Below are 23,475 nucleotides of genomic sequence, written 5' to 3' on the forward strand. Positions count from 1 at the left end.
GGACCCGCCTCCGCCCCCCTGGGCCCTCCGAGTTCGTATTCCGAGTCCTTCGTGCCCCTTCCCGCTCCGCCAACGACTCTATCCGCTTCTTCAACTGGGCTCGCTCGAACCCTAGTTACACTCCGACCTCCATGGAATTCGAAGAGTTCGCCAAAACACTAGCTTCGCATCAGAAGTACGAGTCGATGTGGAAGACTCTGAAGCAGATGAAGGATCTCTCTCTGGCCATCTCTGGCGAGACTCTCTGCTTCATCATCGAGCAGTACGGCAAACACGGGCATGTCGATCAGGCCGTGGAGCTCTTCAACCGCGTACCAAAAACCCTAGGCTGCGAGCAGACCGTTGAGGTCTACAATGCGTTACTCCACGCACTTTGCGACGTCAAGATGTTTCACGGAGCATACGCATTGATTCGCCGGATGGTAAGGAAGGGCGTGAAGCCGGATAAGCGGACATACGCCATTCTGGTGAATGGATGGTGTTCGGCTGGGAAAATGAGAGAGGCTCAGGAGTTTCTTGACGAAATGAGTCGCAAGGGATTTAATCCGCCGGCTCGTGGACGTGATTTGCTCATCGAAGGATTGTTAAACGCAGGATACTTGGAATCTGCAAAAGAAATGGTGAAGAAGATGACCAAAGGAGGGTTCGTGCCCGACATTGAGACATTCAATTCACTGATCGAAGCTGTATCGAATTCCGGGGAAGTCGAGTTCTGCATTGAGATGTATTACACTGCCTGCAAGTTAGGGCTTTGCATGGATATAAACACTTACAAGATACTCATTCCCGCAGCTTCGAAGATTGGAAATATTGAAGAAGCCTTCCGGTTGCTGAACAATTGCGTGGAAGATGGGCATAAGCCATTTCCAAGCTTGTACGCACCGATAATCAAGGGGATGTGCAGGAAGGGAATGTTTGATGACGCGTTTAGCTTCTTCAGCGACATGAAGGTGAAGGCTCACCCACCGAACCGGCCAGTTTACACGATGGTTATAACGATGTGCGGTCGCGGAGGGAGGTACGTGGATGCAGCCAATTACCTGGTGGAGATGACTGAGGTGGGTCTGGTTCCGATTTCACGCTGCTTTGATATGGTGACTGATGGGTTGAAAACCGTAGGCAAGTACGATCTGGCTAAGCGCATAGAACAGTTGGAGGTTCGGCTTAGAGGGGTTTGAGAATGTGAAATTGTGAGAGATATATAGCCTCTTTCCCCTTCAGCTTGTGAGATGCTACTGCTGTTTTGTGTGCATGGTTCCAGCCAATGGCTGGGCAGAACCAGCTGGGAACCAGCTGGGTTCATTGAGTTCAGTTCAGTTCTGCTTCATAGGCATTGATACGGCCACTGTAAGTCTGTAACATATCTGGGGACTCTTCAGTTCTGCTTCATTGCTGTTTAGAATGGAACTGCCAGAAGCATAATCAAATATAATACCGTTTGGAAACCGCATATCTTGTCGTACGGCTCACACGGTAAGAAAAATCATTATGGTCAACTTGCCACCGAGTTCTGACGTATGATTTCTTGACAGAGACATTGTCACATATTATTTCTTGACAGAGACATTGTCACATATATTAAACAAGAAATTCCACCTTCTGTATCTATATAGGACCGAGCTATCCATCTTCAGACAAGGCATATCTGAGGGTGATGGCTCTCGGCTGCATCATTTTGATTGCTACTGAATCATTCATCAGTCAGCAGAGCAAACAAAATCACAGGGCTCAGAACAAGAGACTTTGGTGAAATACATCAAATCTTCCCTCGGACTGACATAGAGAGCCCTTGAAGACTTTATGGATCAGAGGATAAGGGTACCGGGGGATTTCACCAGCTCCCCCAGTTAAAATACATAGCCATAGCACACATAATAGCGGCTTCTGTCTATATCGTACACAACTCCATTGTTTCTTTTACCTCTTTATCGATTTCAATCTTTTTTGCCTACTAAATCTCTCAGGTTTTATGTACAATGCCGTTCCATTTCCCCCCTCTCCTTTGTCTCTAGCTATCAGATGGGTATTCCAAGTCATTTTCTGTTACCTTGAAGTGCTGCGGCTGCTGCCCCGAGCAGTGGAGGTTCCACATTCTAAAGTATGCTCTCTCGAGGTTCTTCACCTGAATCCAAAACGGAAGAGATACAAGAATGTAGTTAGAAAGGATTTAACAACCGAAAGAGGGAAATACCCATACCCAGATAGTGCCTTTGTAACTAACCCAGCGCATGGTGTCAAACAGAGGACAAGTTAACCGGTTAGTCCTCAGCTTCTCAGTAAGTGCCTGAAGCTTCGGCTTGTTCATTGCTAATGATACGGCCTTTTCTTCGTATTCCTCCAAGCTGTTTCACAAATGAAAAACAGATTTAATTGATCATCCAATTCCATTCTTCAACCATAGCAATAAGAAATCTGAAGATGACTATGCTGATACTCAACCTGTTAACAATCATCTCATGGCCCAGGCCGGTTGCAAGGCAGAGCGATCCAGCGACTCGAGTGGCCATTTTCTCGAGCGGAAGTGTTATCATCGGCACACCAGCCCAAAGCACATCCGTACCCGTTGTGTGCCCATTGCACAGAGGCCTAAACGACATGCGGTGCGACGAGGTGATTTCTTGACATTCTTATATGTGTGCGTACTTGAAAAGAAAGACAGGAGAAAAAAATAACTCACGTGTCGAGGATAACATCAGCTAGGACACTACGCCTGATATGCTCATTTTTCATGGCGACATCCGTGAAAATAATCTGATCAGGGTGTACACCTTGGGCAACAGCATCTGGACAGAAGAAACCGATATGGTTAATAAGAGCGCCGATGATAAAAGAATGATAAGAGTTTGAGCCAAGAAGAGACAGAACAAAGGAAATATCTCAAAGCACGAGAATGGAACAACACGTACATGCACGAAGCCTCATCTCTCCGGCTGCAGGGAAGCGGAGAAGCCAAATAGCACTATTGGGCACTCGCTTAAGAATGTTGCACCTGCGCACCATGCAGGGGAGATTAAAAAAAAAAGAATGATCACCATGCAAGTGCACATAATATTTTTCCCCTGAGCATTCACATGTGGGTTGAGATTATGAAAATCCTCCTTTTCAACTTACTTGAGATGTATGTACATGTAGTGTCAGCTTATAATGGCATGGTGATCTTGGTTTTTCATATCATTAAATTTCAAATAAATAATTATCAAACAGATGAAGAAGCTCGGAAACACATTTTACCAAGTATTGATGATCTCAGGATCCATCTTGTACAGCTGGTTGAAGCATGCGAAAATGAATTTGTCTTCGGGAAGACCATAATCTGATCGCTTAGGCTTGGAATTTGGGTCCAATATCTCCTGGTTTTTCTGCATATAATATAACAATACATACATAGCCTTTTAGCATTCAAAACCAACCACAAAACCTTATAATGACATGGCAAACATAACCACCTTTTTGGACTGACCTGTTTGTAGTCGTTTACAAAATAGCAGTGGGGGAGATGGACAAGCTTCTCTGAGTAAATATGTGCATATTGCAGGGGAGACACGAACTGAGTAGGAAACAAGAATCACACATGAAACCATAGACAAAGTCCCTTTTTGTGTTAATGAAATCTCCAGTCCAATTCCTGACCTCATCAGTCACCAAGTAATCAATGTATGTAGCTCCAGTTGTCCCTGGGAAACCCATATACGAAACCTGGATTGGCGCAGGCTGCATGGCGAATATTTCATTCCTAGCCCCCTGCAATTAATTATTCAGAACCATCAGTATATTTCCACGGGGGTAGTTACAGCTCTGCAGAACGAAATAATAGATCTTTTGTAAAGATAGGAGCGTGCCTTGGTGTAACCATTTAGATTGATGAGGATCTGGATTTTATCGTCATTTATTATTTTGGCAATAGTATCAGATGTCATAGCAGAGACGTCCATGAAATGCTCGGCTTCTGACTGGATACGTTGTCTCCACTCGGTACCATCATTTGGACTCAATGCATAGCAGAAAACCTGTAATCCGTATTAGAAACGGAATAGAGATGGAAATACAATCTTGCTACAAGTGCATGCAAGTTTTGGTTTCATACTAATATTGAAAGAACTAAATCCACCATGAGAAACTAATAAGCTCACTAAGATCACTTAGTAGGATCGGAGAATCCAAACTTTCAATCTGTAATTACTAATCAGAGCCAACCTCTCTGAAACTTGGATATGAAAAATGGGCAATTTTACGGAAGGATACAAACCTCAACGTTTCCTCTGTTGTGCATCCCGAACACGGATCCCATAAGGTGTGACAATGGATGATTGCCAAAGTCACTGCTCACATACCCGACCCTTAACCTCTTAAACCCTCCATCACGCTTTACAGGGACTGAAGCTGGATGGTTGAAGGAAGGTAGTCCAAATCGTGAAGCAATTATCGAGCAGTGTGCCGCATATTTATGACTGGACATATTAGAGGATTTATGAGGAACAAGCCTCTATATATGACTTTTTTGTCATGAAGATATAATTCAAGCTCTGAAGATTCTGTTTCTCACCTGATTTCAAGTGCTAGCATAGGATCTATAGGATATGCTATTGCATGGAAGGGCTGGACACTTGGAAGTACTGACATCTGCAAGAGTTGCATAAGATAAGTTGTTTTTCTCTCTATTACCATTCAGAGTGGAGATACTGTGCTGTGCAAAAAACTTACATTTATTTGCTTCCTGATAATAGCTTCAACCTCAGCGAACATTTTATCGCGGTTCTCCCAACTACACACACACTGGCTCAGCGCAGCAGAGGAATCCAAAAAAGGGTTAGTCAACCACAAAAATGCATAAGCGAGTTCGTTAAGCACTCAGATATAGTCTAGGAAGAGCATCTCAGATACAGGCATGAGAACAAGTTAAAATTTTGAAAGCACTTACCATGTATGCCATTTGAAGATTTGTCATAAAAGGAAAAGAACAAAAAGTGAAACTACTGCCACAATAGATGCTTTTAAAGGATACCATGCACGATCAAACATAAGCCATTGGGTGCAATGTTGCAGCTTAGGCACTACCTAGTGCCTTCTTAGGCTTCCCAATTCTCAGTTTAAATTAGTAACAGAGATAACGGGCAGAGATCCCCAATCCTACAACAACAGTCTACAGTGAAATGACAGAAATCAGAGTTGCAATAGAACATAATTTTCGGGACACGGTTTGGCAATATGCAGAGAGCTCGTAACCATATGTATGAATCATATGTAACACATATTGAAAACATTGTTTTAAGCCTTCTGTTCTCATGTATCTACAATCCTATATTATGCTACTTTAGAAGAAAAGAAACCATAAAAAATAAGTGACTTAGGCTCAAGAAGCTATCATGACAAACTTACGATATCAGAGCACAGAGTATACCTGTAATGTGTGTAGAAGGTTACAAGTTGCTTCTGGGAAGTCTGGTCGTATCAGCAAGGCCTGCTTATAACTTGTAATGGCCGCCTCCACGTGTCCACTACATATTTAAGAAGGTCAAAGATGCTACATTACCACAGACATTGTTTCCTACAACAAAACAAAAAGCTTTGAAAAGTTTTCAATGTTCTATTCCAGCAATCAATCTGACCATGTTCAACAAGCATCTGACCTAAGGCATAACTATTGTCCATATATGTACCACGCTTGACCGACATTAAGGCCGCATACCATCAAATGGACACGAATTGAATTCGTGAACAAAGGTAACAAAAAGTGGAGTACCTGTCCTTGTAAGCTGAAGCCAGATTCGCGTGAGCTTCAGCCATTGTTGGCCGAACATTAATAGCATGCATGTAATCTTGTATTGCTTCAGTTACTCTACCAATCTCTTTGTAAGTATTGCCTCTATTAACAAGTGCATCAGCTGCCAACGGATCAATGCGGAGGACCTCATTGTAGCAGGATATAGCATCAGCATAATTTCCCTTTATGGAGGAAAAAGAGAGGATTTGTCAAAAGCTTGCCAGTGTGTAGCGATGATTAAACATTGATCACAAAGTATGCAACCACCTGTTGTTTATAAATTATCGCGAGGTTGTTAAAAGGAGCAGATAATCCTGTAGTAACAGCTAAAGTAGCCTTGAAGTATGAAGAAGCGGGACCCATCATATTCCTGTTCAGAGCATGTGTCATGTAAAAGTTCGAGGCATCTTTTCATGACAGCTATCTAGAGATAGGGAAGGATCACACACCACTCCATATATATATTTCCAAGATTTGCCATTGCTTGTGGATGGTTAGGTTGCAAAGTAAGACATTGCTGCAGTATAAACAGAGGTGATTTGTAAATTCACAAGTAAAAAGCAAATCCCTCTATCAGATGGGAACCGCACTTACGTTATAACATCGTATTGCTTCATCTACTCGTCCGATGTCCTTCAGTGCATTACCCTTCATGTTGAAAATGCAAGAAAAGACAGTGAAAAAAATATAGTTAATAACCAGAAAAGCCCAAAAGTGTCACCAATGCTAACCAAGTTGTTGTAAGCCTCCAGAAATCGTGGATCCCGGGAAATAGCCTGCTTGTAATGGAGGATTGCCAGGTCCAGTTGACCTTGCTCATAATACATACTGGCTAGATTTCCTGCATCAGAAAGCACTTTTCGTCTTCTTTGGGAGGATAACGAGTACATTTGAGTGTCAAAAGGCCAAATGTTTTCTATCTGCTTGAGAATATATATTCCGTGATACTCAAAGGGAAGAAATGATATAATAAGTAGCACTCACCATATGCCATTGCACAATTTGGTCGCAGTTGTAGAGCATTCTGATAACACATGATTGCCTCAGCAGGCCTTCCAAGAGCCTTGTCAAAAAAGAAAATGGAAAATTTAGTTTCATCTCCAGTCCAGCAAACTGATTGCAAACACTTTCAGTTAATGAATCCTAAGCAAAAGAACAAATACAGACATACCTTGTATACATTGCCTAGATTTAAATAAGCATCAGGAAATGCAGGTTTAAGCTTCACGGCTTCCTAAAATTAAGGAATTCAATGAACACAATTAGAAATACAGAATATAATCAGACAAGCTCCTCCAGAAGACTCGTAACAATCTCCAGAAAATGATATAAGAAAATCTTTCCAATACTCTCCGAGCTTTCTACACAATCAAGCATAATATGATCTGCTTGTTCCTGAAGAGTGATTTCTCAAGTAGAATGTAAAAAGAAGAGACTAGTGCGCACACACACAGAACTACAACATTATGCCCAAGGAATTTTGAGGACGAAATGAAGTATACCTTGTAATACTGAAGGGCTCCGTTAAGATTACCCGATTCCATGAAAAGACCCGCAATATTCGACCATGCAATCGCAAATGTTGGTTGTATGCGAACAGCTTCAAGGTAGCAACTGTATGCCTGCACAAAATATTACATTCTGACAATTTGCACTCTGGCAGAAGCAACTTACAATAAGACTGACCATCATCCTTGCCTGCCTGTCAGTAAAAACTTGGTATCTGTATTGACTGTGAATTAACAGTACAACACAGAAGAATGAATGACTCCATCAGTAACTGCAGTTGATAAAACAGTAAATAGACTAAAGATGGACACTAAGCGCATCACATCACCTTTCTTTAGATTCTTTTTTTTTGGGTCAAACAGCAATTCTATGAGAGTGAAGAAACTCCCATCCATCATTAGTTAAATTAGGTTCTAATATCAGAAACTAATGCACATCTTGCAAAGGCTAATTTTTATAGGCCTAGAACAACAAAATGCAATTTAAGTTAAACAGCTTAGCCTCAAAGAACTTACTTCCTTAATCAATCCTTGCGCTTTCATCAGATTCCCCAGGTTACTATGTGCATCAACCTGCGACGAATTCAGATCACATGGTAAGGAGAAAACTAAAGTATGAGTTAGAACAAAACTTTCTCTCCCAGAATCATCGTTAAAAAGGTGAAATAGAAGACCATGAATATATTTTCAATTATTGCTTATCTTTTCAAGCCAATAAAAAGAATTTTAAAATTTTATTAAAATACCAGAAGGGGATTCAAGGTTAGAGCCTGCTGACAGCATTGGGTTGCCTCACTCAATCTTCCTTTCCGCATGTATGCACTAGCCAAATTTGACCAAGCATCAGCGAAGTTAGGCCTAAGCTGAAAATTACATTTACAAAAGAACTATTTAGGTAGAGGAAGAGATAATGAAAGAACAATGGCAACCGTATAAGCTTTAAAACAATGGAATAAAACCAGAACTGATAATTTCAATATAACACAACCTCAATGGCAATCAAATAGTATCGAATTGCTAGATCGGTATCCCCTTTTTCCTGTACAGAAAGAGCAGATAACAGATGTAAGAAGGCCAGAAAAAAACAAATTTGTTTCACATTTCCAGAAAGACCACCTATTAGTTTTTTTTACCAGATTCAGTATGAGATCATAAAGAAGCTCTACCAAGGATTGCAAAGCATTTGGGACTTAGTTTCCTCCTCCTTTTTAGTAACAAAAGGAATCAGAAATACGACTAAACTCAGAGTTATAACTCACCTTCCATGCATTTGCCATGTTTCCATAACACTCAGCAAACTGAGGTTGAACGCGTAGAGCTTCTTCGTTTCTAGCTATGCACATATCATAATCTTGCAACTGGGAAAACAAAAAATAAACCAGTTAACGACTTGTTCACTGAAACAAAGGAGTGATGTGGGGTGGGGGAGTACCTGGTAGTATATAGCACCAAGAAGAAGAAGATTATCGGTGCGTAGAGGACTTCTACGATAAACCATGTTGCTGTGCTCCAGAGCTTGCTTAAAGTCGCCGGCTTTGTACAGTTGATGAGCAAGAGCCAAGCGAGTGTCCTCATCAGCTGCACCAAGAGGCTCAAGACATCAGCAAAACTTAATAGAAACAGAGCATAAGCATTTTTTTTCAAATAACCAAATAATTAAAGTTGCAGAGGCAATTTCTTTCAGAAGCATCCACCTTTTTGCACTCTACAACCCTAGAGAGCTAAAACAAACAAACGACGCCATAAACCCTATGATTGTCATTTTCAGGAGCTGAACCCAAAATTAGAATTTCCACAAATAGAACCAAAATTTTCAATTTGTAGAAAGTATGATTTCACCGTAAATTACGATCTTTAACTCAAACATAAAGCCAAAACTTCGACAACAATAAATCCTTAGAGCCCGAGTCTCAAAAAGAAAAGAAAAACTGAAACCCCAACAAAGCAATCCGAGGTAAAACCCTAAAGCAACAGCCCACAGAAAGATGGATCGGATTATCGCACAGATAAACATAATCATGCTGTGAAGATTCCAATTCCTTGAAGGGGAAAAAGGATCAACAAAAGCTCGCGACAATACAGAACCTTCATGAGAATTATTGAACTGCTGGAGGAGGATCGACGAAGATGAAGACGAAACCGACAGCTCGGGCTTCACGGAGAAGACTTCATCAGCTCGATCCGACACGAAAGCGGATCGAGGGACCATCCCAGCGCCGTTCTTCAACGAGATCATCGCGCCGATCAGAGACCGACAAACGAACACGAACTTCCCTAGAGATCACAACTCCCCGGATCTTGGCCGAAACTTCGCCGGAGAATCGAACAACAAGAACGCACTGAAAGATGAAAAAAAAAGGGCAAAAACCCTACAAACGAATTAAGCCCCTTTGTTTCTTTAGGCTTCTCTCTCTTCTTCTATATTTGCTAATTAACGGTCCTTTGTCGGACATGAATAAAGAAAGGCTTGGTGACGCGACACGTGTAAGGATCTTGACCGTCAAATCGAGGTTTGGTCAAAGTGTCAAAGATTTGGAGAAAGCAGATCTGGCCGGAAAGGAGAAAAAGGGAGGGGAGATTCCGTGGGTGTACCTGACTGACACGTGTGCAAGTCGAGACAGAGGTTTATTCTCGAAGCGCTTTTGTCGATATCATACCCATCACATGTTTGTCCATGCATATCCACAGCCAAATAAGAAAACCATCACGTATTACAAAAATAATAAATTCTATTTTTATACAAAAACATGCCCTTCATAAAATCGAGATATAAATATATAATCACATATGACCTAATATTCTCTATTATAAACAAAACAAACAAATTCAAATATTCTGAAATAATTATCAAAAGAGGAAATTTTGAAAAATAACATGAATAAAAAGAAAAAAAATACAGTATTGAAATAATTAGACCAAATTATTTGGTTTGTCAAATTTCCAAAGAAAATAATGATAAGCAACCTAAAAAACAAAACATATGTATCATAAATTTTGATCGAAATTTATAATGTAATAAATAAAATTTTAAATCAGAATTTAAAGTAAATTTTTAAAAAAGAAGTTACGTAGAGCCATGTGTACTTGCACTGGCAAACAAAATCTAAAGGTCCAATAAAAGCAAATAAATAAAAAGTAAGGACACCTTTGATCACATCAAATCGTGTTGTAGTGTCGGTCAAATGAATGTCGATTTCGTACTTTGTTGTGTGATTACTAATACTAAACCCAAACACCTTTAAGAAAGAAAAAAATTAAAAGCACAAATACAACCAAGTTACTGCGTTTTAAACGCTAAACAAATGGGCGTCTGCATCCAAATCTCTAAAACGTAGCTGTGGCCAAGAATCAAGATTCAGATTCTTGGGAACTTAGAACACAAGATACACACGCACACACACACATATATATATATATATATATGTATATATCAACGTCACAGCTCTAAAGTCCAATGCCACTATGCATAATATTATCAACGGACACAAAAGTTAACACAAAAAATAACACAATGCGTTGTTATTGTTACCAAATGATCCTCGGCAACTGTCTCTGTAGAACACTAACATTAGGTTTAACATTTGATAGCAACTCTACTAGAGAGACACGAACCGGAACTCGCGTTTAAACCTCTAGATGGAAAGGAGAATGCCGAAACCTTAAATGTCGGCTGCCAGGAAGTTTTGAGGCAGAGAGACCTTCATACATTTCAACCAAAAAAGAAAGGTCAGTTGTTAAGGTCTTATCCTCAAAAGCGTGCCTTTTTGGGAGATAAGAAAGGGTGTGTAAATGTTACCTTCTCCCCTAGTTTGAAGGGAGGGAGACCCTTGTAAGGGCATGTGCTGCAACGGAAAGCATCCCCGAGCCCACACTGCATGCATCATTCGATGAGATTTTCAGTCTTATGAGACCAAAAGCGGATAAAAAGATGATGGGTCGATGCAGAGTAATGATTAATGATTATAGTATGCATAATGGGACTTGGTATTCGAGTAGAGAACGAAATGGTAAGTTGAATGTGGAAAGGGGAAAACATAAAGGAAAATCCAACATACGCTGCCACATGCTGATTGAGGATTCTCTATCTGATCTTCAGTGAGCTCCAGCTTCTCTGCTTTCTCCTCCATCTCAGCCCTACCACATGTGCAGTTCTTGCAAGCTTTTCTATTGCTTCCCACTTCGCAGTCACCAACTGCAGAACAAAAAAACCAAAAAAAAAATCCAATAAACCTTTTGTTAAAGGTGATGACTGGCAAGGATCAGAACTGAGGCAACTGGGGTTCCTTGTAGGTTACCGGGAGGGAGTTGGGGTTTCTTCAGGTCATCCTCTGTCAGAAGAGAATCTTCATCTATAAGATCTGAGTCATCATCTAGACTAACCTTCAAGAGATTTTTCACGGGCTTCTTTAGAGCAAATGACGTACCGACCTTCCAAGATGGTTTTTTCGCCTTGATCTGATATGAAGAACATAATTGTTCAGTTAGAGAGATCACAACATCTCTCTCCTTATACTACAGAACCATCATGTTTGAGGTCAGGCCAAGAATTAAGGAAGAACTATAAAGCACATCCAGACTTTTTATCCAAGTACCTCACGGTTGACCACAGTAACACAAATATACAAAAGGGTTTTGTTTTTTTCGAATGAGCAAAAGTTAGCTAAAATCTTGAGAGAGCAGAGAAAGGGTAGAACAGATGGGATACTCACGCCGAAAGATAAGTTGAACTTAGACAAGGAAACTGATTTTAAGTCAAGAGATTGTGGTTCCAGAAAACCAGCCAAAAGCATGCTTCGTTGAAGAGCCTGAAATTAAGATTCCGTGAGATGCCCAGTTTAAAAGAAACAACATTTTATATCTCACCAACTAAGCAACACAAACCTGTTCCGTTTCCCCAACTTGAGCATCCAAGTTCTTGCATACAATAACCGTGCTGCCAGGTTTAAGAATTCTAGAGATCTCACCATACAATTGATCATTAGGAAATGCAGATGATTTTGAGATTGATAAAACAATGTCCACGGATGAAGAATCCAAAGGAAACTGACCTGCAGAAAGATCAATTAACTCAACATTATGAGGCAAGGCAAAAAATATTAGAGCTTATGCAAACAGTCAGGGCTAAACCTTAGAACCAGGTTAAAATCCTTTTGAAACATATACTACAGCTGCCAGATTTGTATCCATGTAGCCTCATGATTCCACTTATCCAACCACTTTACAACAGTTAACACCCCAGAAAATCCAACCAGAATCTCAAGATTTCCACTCTATAATACGATACCCAGATCTATGCTCCTAATATTTGACCAAGAAAGGTGGACAAAGGACAACAGAACTCATATGAATGCATATATCAGCCAAAACCCGGAAAGTAATACTTGAAACGAGAAATGAGAAACCGAGGATTCGGAATATACTTAGAGTGGAAGCTTGAGTGATTATCAGAGGATCACATTGGTCGAGCCCATCATTCCCCAGCTCTTTCAATATGCTTAGAACAGAGCTAACAGGCAATACCAGACAATCTGCGACCGCTAAAACTGAGGTTTGAGTTACCGCCGAATCCTACAAAACAAATGCCGGACAAGAACCAACACACTTTAGCCCATAAGAGATCTGTTGTTCCAAACCTTGCCGGGCAGCAGCAGAGAAAGGAACTGACGCTAGAATAGAATACCGAAAAACCCTATTACAAGAAACACCAAAGCTAACAGCTTGATTTCAAAGGGAAAAAATTTGAAATCAAAGAACTTGGAACCTTAAGATATAACCCAAAAGAACAAAAAAAAAAGATTACAGAAATCAGGTTGTTCACAAACTAAACAAAACTGATCAAAACGAAATTCCGCCTAGATTTTCTGTAGCATCGTAATGGATTAGAACAGGAAACAGAACGTAAATTCGCGCAGTTCAAATTCGATTTCTCATAAACTTAGGGAGCAAAATTCAGAAGCTACAACGAAATGCATGCGAGCCCGAACAGGAACGGAGACAAACGGATCGATCCGGTAGAAATTTCGTAGAAAACGTGAAATTAAACACAGAATAAACGTACCATGTCAAAAATCTCTGCAGAGCCTCTCCGGAACCCCAAAACCCTAAAGATCCTTCCTCGGAAATTTTGCAATATCAACTCCGAAAACGAAGAAAACAAAACCTTCTGAAAGTTCGCGACTGTATAATGATATATATATTTGCGTGTGTGTATATATTTGCGCCGACTCTTCCTTTCATGGGTTCAACCGGGGCGGGAGGCAGGCAATTGGTCAAGCTAGGGATGACGTGGACACACGTTCTTAAAACGACGTCGTTTTTGTACAAATCCGCGTTCAAACAGAAAGGAAGAAAGAAAGAAAGAAAATCCGAGTTCCCACCAAATTACAATAGACAACCCAAGTGACAAAACCTTGCTTAAAAGCAGACATACACATTATAACCCACATGAAAAGAGCTTAAAAAGAAACTAAAGCCGAAGATCGCATGTGTTTATTATTACCATAAACATTTCAGTTGAGTTAAGTTGAGTTCAGGAGACGGTGCCTTTCTGGGGAAGAGTCTCAAAGGCAGAGACGGTGTTGTCGAACCTGACACGGTGCAAGGGAGCACCGCTCTGCTTGATGGCACACGCCGTCTTGTCTTCCAGAGGGCACCTCGCCTTCAGCATCGAGAACACGTGGTTGTTCAGCCTCCTCGCCTTCTTCATCGCCTCCAACAGCGCCTCCCATCCCTTCTTTACACACATCATCATCATCATTCATCATGCTCAAAAACACACATTACATTCCTTGTGAATGAATGAGATGAAATCCTTGTGTATGTTATGCCATTGTTCAGACACATTTTCATGTGATTTCGCCATTTCTTTCCCCGAGGCCGAGATTATATTCTACTACCCTTTTTTTTTTGTTAGAAACAAAAGGAGAATGAGAAAGTGCATATTATTTACCTGGACGAACTGCGCACTTCTATGTGCATGGGAAGCAGATAAGGCTTCAACCTCGGCCACGTTTAGGACTTGGTATGAGAAATCAAATAGCTCAAAGTGCAGTTCCTGTCCAAGCAAATATACGATGGTGCATCCACCCCAGGCTATGGAGTCCCCTAGGACATCGTGATGGGCTGACTGCGGGTTCGTTATCTCCTCCAGGTATCCCTGTCATTCGTACATTCAAATCCAAAAGCGCAACACACAAAAATGGCATTCCGTGGTGAAACAAAAAGAAGGAGAAAAAAACGATATTACACGAAAGATTGTAAGAGCTTTCTCTAGAAAAATAGAAAACAGACTAATGAGTGGAAAAATAATAAGTTAAAGGTTACAATTTGCTTACAATTTGAAGACCTCCATAGATGCGGTAGAAGTCCTTTGAAGTTGTGATGTCAATGAAGCCTGTCTTGGGAGGAGCACTCCATTTACTACAATATTTGTCAAGTGCAGCACTTGTGAATGCAAGTGTATATTCGAGAACGCTTCCACCGTTCATGTTCGCCTTGTACAGAAGATCTGTCAGACAACAACACATTAAACTTCCACAAATCAGTCATCGCAGAGACTAGTAAAAAAAACTTGATTTTGCGAGGTCGCAACCGCTATTTCCTTGGAAAATAATAAAGCATGGAAAGTGAAATCAAGCATAGTTCGGTGATCTACTGCCATAACAAAACTGCAGAGCTTGATCATAATTCAGCAACAGAGAAGGTTTCCGTGTATGATATAATATAATGTCACATGCAATTCCTAACCTGCAGCTTCTGCCTGTTTGGACATGGTGTAGAAAGCGGAAGGGTTAGGGCAACTGGGGTTCGACACAATCGCGGAACTTGCTGATTTGAAGAGGTTGATGAGAGGGCTATCTCCATCTTGAGCATTAACTATTTGTCCATCTGCACCTGGGATTAATCCCAACCATGGAGCAGTTTGCATGAATCGCTTTGTGTCTACCTCTCTCTGTTTAACAAATGACAAATAGAATTGTAAGCTGATAGTTCTTGAAGCATTAAACAAATGCCAAACACCGTTATGAGACCATTATTAAGGCAAATATTTAGCCTTAGTGACGGCCTGAGTTCACAGATAAAAGCTCTGACAGCACTGACCAATACAGTATCAAGAAGTCCCATCAGATATATTACACTCCCGATTTCCTTTATCCCTCTGAGTACTTCTGATTTGAGCTCTGCCTTTGTGCCCCAGTTCAGCTGTTCTCTAATAAGTCTCATACAACCTGTAAATAAACAGCGAAAGATATAATCACACAGGATGAAACACATCAAGATAATCAAACTGAACTGAATAGATTTTGAGATCTGTTTTTAGATAAGCTCAAGATTCAATTATACTTTCAACCGAATTTTCCCACTGAGTCCCACCCATCATAGTCTCTTTATTGGCACCAACTAGAAGATATATCCATGGGAGGTGAGTCTGCCATGTTCTTGGATTCATTATAAATCTCACATGCACTCCAGAGCTCTATTCCAATAGCATATGTAAGAGGAAAAGCTTTTTGGTACCATGTGTCTAAAATCTACAGGTTCAGTAAGGAGCTCAAGCAAAATGAGGAGAAAGACTTCATAGAGAGTATTAAATGTTGCATGAACCTGTGACACCACCATCAAAAGAAAGCAATCCGATAGACTTCGGCAACGCTTCTTGCAACCCGGAAATCATTGGCTCGAGCGTTGTTATCTGAAAGTTTAAACATTAAAGCTCTGTTAGGTTGTGTGCTTCTTTTCTTCAATGAAAGTTCATATGATGCATCCTAAGGAAAACGGTTCATGGTACGAAATTGTGCATACCTTATCTGATATGTGATCCAGCAAAGCTCTTATAAGCCAGGGCAAAGATCTAGAACCGAGTAGTTTAACAACGGCAAATACATGCGGTATCCCGAAAAATCCACTATGCAACCGTGCAAAACTTTGGTGGGCAGCATTCAAGTCCTGCCACAAGAAAAAGGTAATTCATAAGCATATAACCAAAAATAAGGTCAGGCTAATGGTGGCGATTGTGAAGCATTATCACGATGTCAAGTAGCTTCAGGCATCATAAGCAACAGATCAGAAAACTATTTCCATGGTAGTAAATTGTAACAATAAGATCAGAACATTGAAAGTAAATGTCTAAGGACATGCTCCTTACTTGAGTGCCACAATAGAAACTAGGTTTAGCAGAAGGCACTGACGGCTTCTGAGTAGGAGGAACTTTCGATGATCTGACAAATCGTTGTGTGGTATTGCAAAGTATGAAGTTTGGTAGGAAATCACTCTGCATCTCTGACCAAATCTAATAGAAGACAAAATTAGGTTAGGAGACGTTGTTAGGCTTAAAATTTACATTGTCTGCATATGCAATCCTAGGAAAAGATTCACATAGTGCACATTCCAGATATGCAAAATGGATGTGGAACGAGCATATGATTTATCAAACACAATCATTCTTTAGGGCAAAATCTGTTATTGTGCTACTTGGAGCTAATATTAGGCTTTATGTAGCGCAGTGTTATCAAAAGTGGTCTCTGTCTGGTCAAAAGTACAAACCTAAAGGTTAATCAACACAATCTGTACGATGTATTACTGTTACGTAGAAGCAAAACTTCACATGTTGCAAGAGACAAGCCTAATTTTCACTGACTTATAAACGTGTGCATGTATCTGAGTTAGCATATAGAAGGCAAATAGTAACATATATCTAAAGAGCGAAATACAAAATAATTTATGGACCTGGGTGGCAAGTCGACTAGAAAATGACACGAGAGAAATGTTTTCTTGCATTTCATTCAACATGAGACTGAAAGAATCTATGGAGAGTTCTTGAGAAAGCAATTCATGGGCATGCTTTAGGACATCTATCAGCTTCTCCAGTTCCTGCAATAGATGAAAGCATTTGAGTCATATGCTGGAAAAGTAACAAAGAATGCTGACACAAAAAGACTCGAGAAATAAATCTTACCACTATAGCACATAGGTCCTGGGACTCGAACCTGTCAAATAGAAACTCTAGGTTTTCTCTGAAAAGTTTATTCATCCGTTGAGCAATCAAACTTCTTAGATTAATTGTTCTACCAAGCAGCTGCAAGTCATCAAAACCAAAGTGAGAGGATATAAAGAACATCCAAGGTAGCATGAGTTCAAAGAAAGAACAGGAAGCTGATTAAGATTTCATACATTAGAAAGAAACATCCCACACAACAAGCAATGCACAAGATAAAGTGCATCAGATGTTAGATGCTATGCTTCAAACATTATTACTACTATATAATGCCAAGAACAGCCTCTTGCAGAATATTCTGCAAGGTAAGGTTTGTCTACAATACAGCCTTGTGGTGGGACCCTTCCCCGGACCCCTGCTCAATGGATGCTTTGTGCACCGGGTTGCCCTTTATAATATCAAGAACAGCACCGAGAATCATCTAACATGATATCTCTATCAATGTGAACCCAGAAACTCAGAACAGTATCATTCACCTGTACTTTTGTCATCTTAAATAATGCTGTAAACCTCACAGGCTGGATGGAGCACCTTTCAGCATTGTCCAAGGCAAAGAGAAATGATGGATCAAGAAGCTCACTGTTGATTTGACAACAATTAGTGACAAAAAGTTTAGTTCATCGAAGTTTTAACAGAAATGAAATAAATATATCAGAGGCCATCAGATACCTCGCTGCCCAGCTCTTATAATAAGTGAATATAGTCTCTGAGAGTCTTGATACAAATATATCAAAACCATGGTCCACCTACAGACAGAACAAATATATCAAAACAAGTTTTGTTCAATGCAAAGAGATCTGACAGGTAGAAAATTCTAGAAGAAGACCAAGACCTCAAAGAAGGAAAAACGATATCTAAATAGAAAATCATGAGACTCTTATCTGGGAAGACCTGTAGTTGTTGATAGACAGGGAGATCGGAAGTATAATCTGTACCAAGTTATATTTACCTCAGCTTCAATTTCATCATATAGGAATCTCTGCTTCAGCACAACTAGGGCTTGCTGAGCCGAGTCGTTATAAATGTCAAAAGGTAACAAAACGCTCTCAAGAAGGCCTGAATTCTGTGAATCAAGAATGTGATCTATCAACATCCATGGCAACGAGCATTCAATTGGAAACTGCACAAAGAAGATAAAACTATTAGAAACCAAACCAATATATTGTGAATTTTGGCAGAAATCACAACCATGAAGGGTGCCTGAGAGCAAACTTCAGCCAAATGACAAAACGAAGTAGAAAAGTCTATAAGCTAGACTTATTTCTCACTGGACAGTTCATGCCTCTTACCTGAATAACTCGTGATGACTCTAAGTAAAATTCTCTAAACCAAAGGAAACCAAGATCGGTCAACGTCCCAATAGTTGCTGCATCACCATGGATTGGAGTTGTCAATTTATAAAGCCATTTCCATCTACATCACTCCACAAACCAACCAAAACAAATAAACCAAAAAAGTGCACAGGTTACCTGTGTAATCCAATATGTGCAGGAAAAAACTGAGCTTATAAAAGAAAGTCTCCAATTGCTTCAAGTCATTAACATGAATCTCAGAGCCATTATTTCCAAAGAGCCCCCCTGGCCTCCTCAGATTTCCACCAGAGACCACCTCATATATCAAAAACTGCAAGCAATGCACCTGGAAAACAGAACAATACTCGTTCACTCTGAAAAGAGAAGTGAAGCACATACTTCTGTCTCACTGTGCAAAAACTAATATAGGTACTCAAAAGTCAGTTGACTTGAATATAACTTTAGTCTTGTGCAAGCACACTTTTGTCACTACAATCAGCATAAATGGATATCTCAAACACCTATAGAAAGGGAAACAGCTTGTATATCCAACAAAAATAAAATCCTGACCTGAAACTCTCTATTTTCCATTTTAAACAAGCCAGATAGAGACAAACCTGCGACGCAGTTGGGGCAACTGCTCTGGGATAAAAGAAGTTCGATCTGCTGTCATCACCTCCATGTTGTGAAGATTGCAACTCATTTTCGGGCTTGGTATTTGCCATCCAGTCAGCTGATAGTGTACGCATATCAGAAAGAATCCTGAAAGTGATCATAGATGAGAGATACAAGCAAGTGGAACAGTTAATCTTGATCACCCTTAAATATGAATTCTTCATGAGTATTTTAGACTTGTGGAAAATATGACTTGAAATATAAAGAAAAAGGAAATAAACTCACCTTGACAGATCTTTCTTCTTCCGGAAGGTAGTACGCAACATTGTGGCCAATGTATTCTGGACAAAATCTTGGACTTCGGCATGTATTGTCTCCCACAAAGCATCAGCAACTAATGTGTCACATCGCTGCAGCATCAACCCAACACTTTTTATATAGCTCACAAGTTCTACCAAGGCTTTCCTTTCTTCTGCAGAATAATTGAACCTGACCACCTATTGAAAAGAACAAAAGTTTAATCACCATGAAACAAAATAAACAGAAAAAAAAGTAAAAAACTAATATTTTATCCAAACAGAAATTGGTTATCTACTGTGAGAGGCTAAGGAGGCAACGATTGCATACTTCCCAGATAATGTTTAATCTGTTCAAATATAGTAGACGGATTACCTTCTCATAGTCAGAATATGATCCAGAAGTCTCCTGTGATTCTGCCGCATCCTTCCATGGGCGAGAGAATTTCCAAGCACATTGCTCCCAGATGCGTGCTGTCCATCTGCTTAATAGTTGGAAACCCTCAACAACCATGTCATACATGTTTCCTTTGACCTCTCTACACCACTCGGTATCTGCTCCATCATTTGACCTCAACAGCAATAACTGCAAGAAAAGCATGGAAAAAAGTAAAAAAACACAAATTCGAGACTTGAGATGAGAAGAAAACATTCAACATCTTGACAAATGGAGAATGTCATAGCTTTGGGCACCTGATTCATGGATGATGCAAATCGGATTGTGAAGTCATCATGCTCAGCACGAAGAGATCCAATGTGATTGACTATCAGATACTGCCTCTGATATGTAAATTCTGTAAAGGCTAGCAATTTGCAGAGCCAGATTTCACATCAATATGATATAAATAGAGAAGAAAGAGAACAAAAGAAGGTAAAAGGATATTCTAATGCTTCACGGGGAGGGAGCTCATGGGGTGCTGGAAGAGTCAGCAGCCTAGTCTGTGATGAAAATTTTTGGAAGTATACTGACAGTTCTTTCAATATCGCAGCAGGAGATAGATAGAGATCTGGAAATGCAGGAATCACAGGATCGTTCTGAAAACCATAACCAATACAAGTCAGTAGCATGTTGAATAAATCCAACAATACTTAAAAAAGCTCTATATAAAAACCTTAATACCTTGAATATGTTGATCAATCTGATGAGTTTAACCCTCTTGTATAGAGCCTCTGTATCTTTCTCAGATGTTGTTGCTAAGACAACAAGAACAGGGAGGACACGGAGAAGAATGTGCCTCTCAGGAAATAGAAGTGCAAAATCCAACTCCAGTGACTCAACAATGAAGACTATGAGAACTTGGAGAATGTCCTCCACGCTAGCTTAAGTTGAGGAACCAAAGGCACTTTGTAAAATAAGAGCAATTAAACATGGATAAGAAGAAGAAGAAGAAGAAGGCTGTATCCCAAGGAATTTTAGCAGCATGCATCAATACACATAAATAAAGAAACTCGCACTTCTGCACTGTAAGAACTATATAATGATGATGATAAATGCATAGAGGAAAGGATACTTATTCACACGGAACATCTCAACATGCAAGTTGAGTAAAATAGCCCATCTTGTGCTCAGGAAAATCTGTAGAAATAAAAACTTTATCATTGATGACAAAAAAAAAAAAGTGGAAAAAAAGAAATGTATTCTCCCAAAAGAGGGTGAATAGAAAAACAAGTCATGCAAGCACCTGTAAGTCATCTAACTCCTCTCTCATTGTATCAGTGTCCTGCCACTGGGCACTGACTTGAGTGAATGTTCTGAAAGGGTGAAAATGGATTAGAGAAAGAAGAGACATCTTAGTTTCTCTAGAAATTTTTCAATTTTTAAAGAAAGCAAGTAACATAAATAAAGTAGTGAACAATCATAGAGCATAATTCATACCTCTTATACCAAGAGAAATCATTAGGAATGCTAGCTTTAGCATTTTTTAGATGATCAAGCTGAACCAAGACATCAAGCAACTTAAGCATCGACCTATATTATCCAAAACCATAGTTAAAGCATATATGCAAAGACAAGTTTCACTTTAGATTGAGGATGTATTTACTTAAAAAGAAAAAAAAAACATAACCCACCAAAGATGTGTGACTGTAGGGCCATTTATCCGCCGTTCAGGCCTGGAAAAGCGCTGCATATCAGCAGCTAACTGCACCGAAATTTAAGTTTATAGGCATATTTTTTCGTTACAGACAAAAACACAAGAAAGACAAAGAGAAAGGGAAGGAAATACGCCGCACTTTGGCTGAAGCAGATGATTGCCATCGCTGAATTTCACGCAAACGACTCATTTCTAAATCCAAGACTTGATATGTTTCTAGATACAAATCAGCCTGACTATGCTTCATAGATTCAGGAAGCTGCATATATTAAGCATTGACAAAAATTGAATGAGAAAAAACGAGGAAACCAAATACTACCAAGTAATATAATGGAATCACATTTCAGAAGTTGCTAGTTTAGAATATTATTGATACAGATGTGCTCTTTCACCTTGCTTCTCTTTTAGCCCTCATTTTTTTACTTCGACAAAAGTAATACAATATAGTTACTCGTAGCTTCAGTTTGTATGCAAATCACAATCCATGATGGAAAAGAATCGTACATATTATATACCTCAAACAGCAGATAATGCTACTTTTTAGGGGATAAAAACATTTGAATTTTGAAGACTGTTAGTTGTCAGGAAGAACGATAGACAGTAAAAGCTGAACCAGAGATAACCTGAGGCAGCGCTTTGACACAACTTCTATACGAGTATAGAATTGATGCCATCTCCTTTCCTTCTTGTATAAGCGTGTTCTGCCACAATACGCAAACAAATGATTTAGGAATATACGTTACCCCATGCAAGCAGTTCAACACCAAGAATGGCAAACAACATTATAGCTTTTGATGGAGCAAAAAGAAGAAGAGGCATATACCAGCTGATTCAGAGCTTTTGTATCTTCTGATAAAGACAACCGATACGCTGCAACATCACTATACTCTACAAAAAGAAAATGTTACTTCAATTATTTGTGTGTATCATGCTGGCTACCAATACAAGAAACAAACAACAAGCAAAATATGGAAAAGATGTCCCAAGCCGGAAACTTTTTATCTTCATCAATCATCTAAATCAAAATGAGGTCAAGACTACTGTTGATAAAATGGTAGGGATCAGTATAGCAGATTAACAAATTCCTTACATAAGACATATCAATCTAACTACTTTAAACAAACAGAACAAGGAATCTGTACCCAATTAGAACTTTTTTCATCACAAGGCTATACTCACATGATGAACATAACTCACAATGTACTTGGTCAAATTCTTGTTTCAGTACTCCATTAAAAGGGGCAACAATGTAATCCCCAACCCGCCTACTTTTAACTCTCCCGTTAACTATCTTCATTAACCAAAGACAGAAAGAAACGGGAAAGAAAGAAGCATACCTATGGGACTCTCGGTTGCAGCTCTTTCAGCTGACACCATGACAGCAGGTCCTTGGACTTCTGGCTGCTCATCCTACATCATTTCCAATAAAATTAAGGAAAACGAAAAGTAAGTTTATCGAACAATAGTTACTCACAATAATTCAAGGAAATACAGAAATTCCAGAAAGTGCATGCGAAAAGGGTCCATGTTCTCTCCGTCTAACACTCAAATCTGAACTCAATAACTATCAAAATGATCAAATAACTACCAATACATGAAACATCAAACAAGATTTGGGAAAACAAATCAAGAAATTGAAGTGCCAAAGAAAGAAATTCCAGAAGACTGTAAAGTTCAAGCGGATCCAAGAACACTACAATTCCCACTTCTTTGTAGATAGATAGCGGAATTCAACTTCCAGGACAATATAGCGAGCAAAAAATACGAAAAACTGTTCGAACAAGTCGAAATTTTCGAAAAGAAAGTAAAGAAATTCAAAATCGTTGTGACCTCTAGGGAGAATGTGGAAAGAGCTGCGATCGCTTCCTCAACGGGAACCGCCATTTTCGTCGTCGCTTAACCTAGAAAGATCGGAA

General features: G+C 39.7%; 4 protein-coding genes across 5 annotated transcripts in view; 1 reads left to right on the forward strand and 3 right to left on the reverse strand.

The window, feature by feature from the left end:
• LOC104820748 (pentatricopeptide repeat-containing protein At5g18390, mitochondrial) overlaps window positions 1-1,445 on the forward strand; it is a 2,002-nt gene extending 557 nt beyond the window's left edge. The window contains exon 2 of the mRNA XM_010551331.1: window positions 5-1,445. Within this exon, the coding sequence (XP_010549633.1) occupies window positions 5-1,178 (1,174 nt within the window). The 3' untranslated portion in view covers window positions 1,179-1,445. The remainder of the gene's footprint in view (window positions 1-4) is intronic.
• Window positions 1,446-1,646: 201 nt separating this feature from the next.
• Window positions 1,647-9,670, reverse strand: LOC104820750 (probable UDP-N-acetylglucosamine--peptide N-acetylglucosaminyltransferase SEC). 2 transcript variants are annotated; one of them, XM_010551333.2, is made up of 27 exons: window positions 9,355-9,670; window positions 8,702-8,847; window positions 8,529-8,627; window positions 8,258-8,308; window positions 8,016-8,132; window positions 7,786-7,842; window positions 7,264-7,383; window positions 6,933-6,995; window positions 6,746-6,824; window positions 6,493-6,602; window positions 6,356-6,409; window positions 6,211-6,278; window positions 6,029-6,131; window positions 5,741-5,943; window positions 5,399-5,495; window positions 4,702-4,773; window positions 4,544-4,620; window positions 4,247-4,448; window positions 3,840-4,007; window positions 3,631-3,741; window positions 3,461-3,547; window positions 3,232-3,359; window positions 2,907-2,989; window positions 2,678-2,783; window positions 2,440-2,586; window positions 2,222-2,342; window positions 1,647-2,122 (listed from the first exon to the last, which is right to left on the reverse strand). In XM_010551333.2, the coding sequence occupies exons 1-27, from the start codon at window positions 9,503-9,505 to the stop codon at window positions 2,009-2,011; spliced, it is 2,934 nt and encodes a 977-aa protein (XP_010549635.1). In that variant the 5' UTR covers window positions 9,506-9,670; the 3' UTR covers window positions 1,647-2,008. The 2 variants fall into 2 exon arrangements, with proteins under 2 accessions (XP_010549635.1, XP_019058929.1); XM_019203384.1 differs by lacking the exons at window positions 7,786-7,842; window positions 8,016-8,132; window positions 8,258-8,308; ... (1 more) ...; window positions 8,702-8,847; window positions 9,355-9,670 and adding an exon at window positions 7,448-7,466.
• A 1,044-nt stretch (window positions 9,671-10,714) lies between these two features.
• Window positions 10,715-13,475, reverse strand: LOC104820751 (anamorsin homolog). Its single transcript, XM_010551334.2, has 8 exons — window positions 13,328-13,475; window positions 12,690-12,837; window positions 12,151-12,317; window positions 11,979-12,074; window positions 11,565-11,724; window positions 11,325-11,461; window positions 11,066-11,140; window positions 10,715-10,967 (listed from the first exon to the last, which is right to left on the reverse strand). Exons 1-8 carry the CDS (start codon window positions 13,328-13,330, stop codon window positions 10,929-10,931), a joined length of 825 nt encoding a protein of 274 aa, XP_010549636.1. The 5' UTR covers window positions 13,331-13,475; the 3' UTR covers window positions 10,715-10,928.
• A 125-nt stretch (window positions 13,476-13,600) lies between these two features.
• The window catches only part of LOC104820753 (protein PIR), a 10,442-nt gene continuing 567 nt past the window's right edge, over window positions 13,601-23,475 (reverse strand). Inside the window, exons 2-31 of the mRNA XM_010551335.2 lie at window positions 23,390-23,460; window positions 22,897-22,969; window positions 22,383-22,447; window positions 22,183-22,260; window positions 21,699-21,818; window positions 21,537-21,607; window positions 21,343-21,435; window positions 21,149-21,218; window positions 20,978-21,042; window positions 20,587-20,782; window positions 20,350-20,501; window positions 20,160-20,253; window positions 19,843-20,052; window positions 19,456-19,667; window positions 19,173-19,317; window positions 18,733-18,901; window positions 18,553-18,629; window positions 18,213-18,383; window positions 17,933-18,009; window positions 17,740-17,842; window positions 17,225-17,344; window positions 16,996-17,139; window positions 16,415-16,558; window positions 16,072-16,215; window positions 15,874-15,961; window positions 15,370-15,497; window positions 15,016-15,220; window positions 14,604-14,776; window positions 14,219-14,425; window positions 13,601-13,999 (exon numbers count right to left, since the gene is read on the reverse strand). Of these exons, the coding sequence (XP_010549637.1) occupies window positions 13,799-13,999; window positions 14,219-14,425; window positions 14,604-14,776; window positions 15,016-15,220; window positions 15,370-15,497; window positions 15,874-15,961; window positions 16,072-16,215; window positions 16,415-16,558; window positions 16,996-17,139; window positions 17,225-17,344; window positions 17,740-17,842; window positions 17,933-18,009; window positions 18,213-18,383; window positions 18,553-18,629; window positions 18,733-18,901; window positions 19,173-19,317; window positions 19,456-19,667; window positions 19,843-20,052; window positions 20,160-20,253; window positions 20,350-20,501; window positions 20,587-20,782; window positions 20,978-21,042; window positions 21,149-21,218; window positions 21,343-21,435; window positions 21,537-21,607; window positions 21,699-21,818; window positions 22,183-22,260; window positions 22,383-22,447; window positions 22,897-22,969; window positions 23,390-23,443 (3,849 nt within the window). The 5' untranslated portion in view covers window positions 23,444-23,460 and the 3' untranslated portion in view covers window positions 13,601-13,798. The remainder of the gene's footprint in view (window positions 14,000-14,218; window positions 14,426-14,603; window positions 14,777-15,015; window positions 15,221-15,369; window positions 15,498-15,873; window positions 15,962-16,071; window positions 16,216-16,414; window positions 16,559-16,995; window positions 17,140-17,224; window positions 17,345-17,739; window positions 17,843-17,932; window positions 18,010-18,212; window positions 18,384-18,552; window positions 18,630-18,732; window positions 18,902-19,172; window positions 19,318-19,455; window positions 19,668-19,842; window positions 20,053-20,159; window positions 20,254-20,349; window positions 20,502-20,586; window positions 20,783-20,977; window positions 21,043-21,148; window positions 21,219-21,342; window positions 21,436-21,536; window positions 21,608-21,698; window positions 21,819-22,182; window positions 22,261-22,382; window positions 22,448-22,896; window positions 22,970-23,389; window positions 23,461-23,475) is intronic.

Source organism: Tarenaya hassleriana, unplaced genomic scaffold (assembly GCF_000463585.1).
Source record: "Tarenaya hassleriana unplaced genomic scaffold, ASM46358v1 Cleome32, whole genome shotgun sequence".
Lineage (NCBI taxonomy): Eukaryota > Viridiplantae > Streptophyta > Magnoliopsida > Brassicales > Cleomaceae > Tarenaya > Tarenaya hassleriana.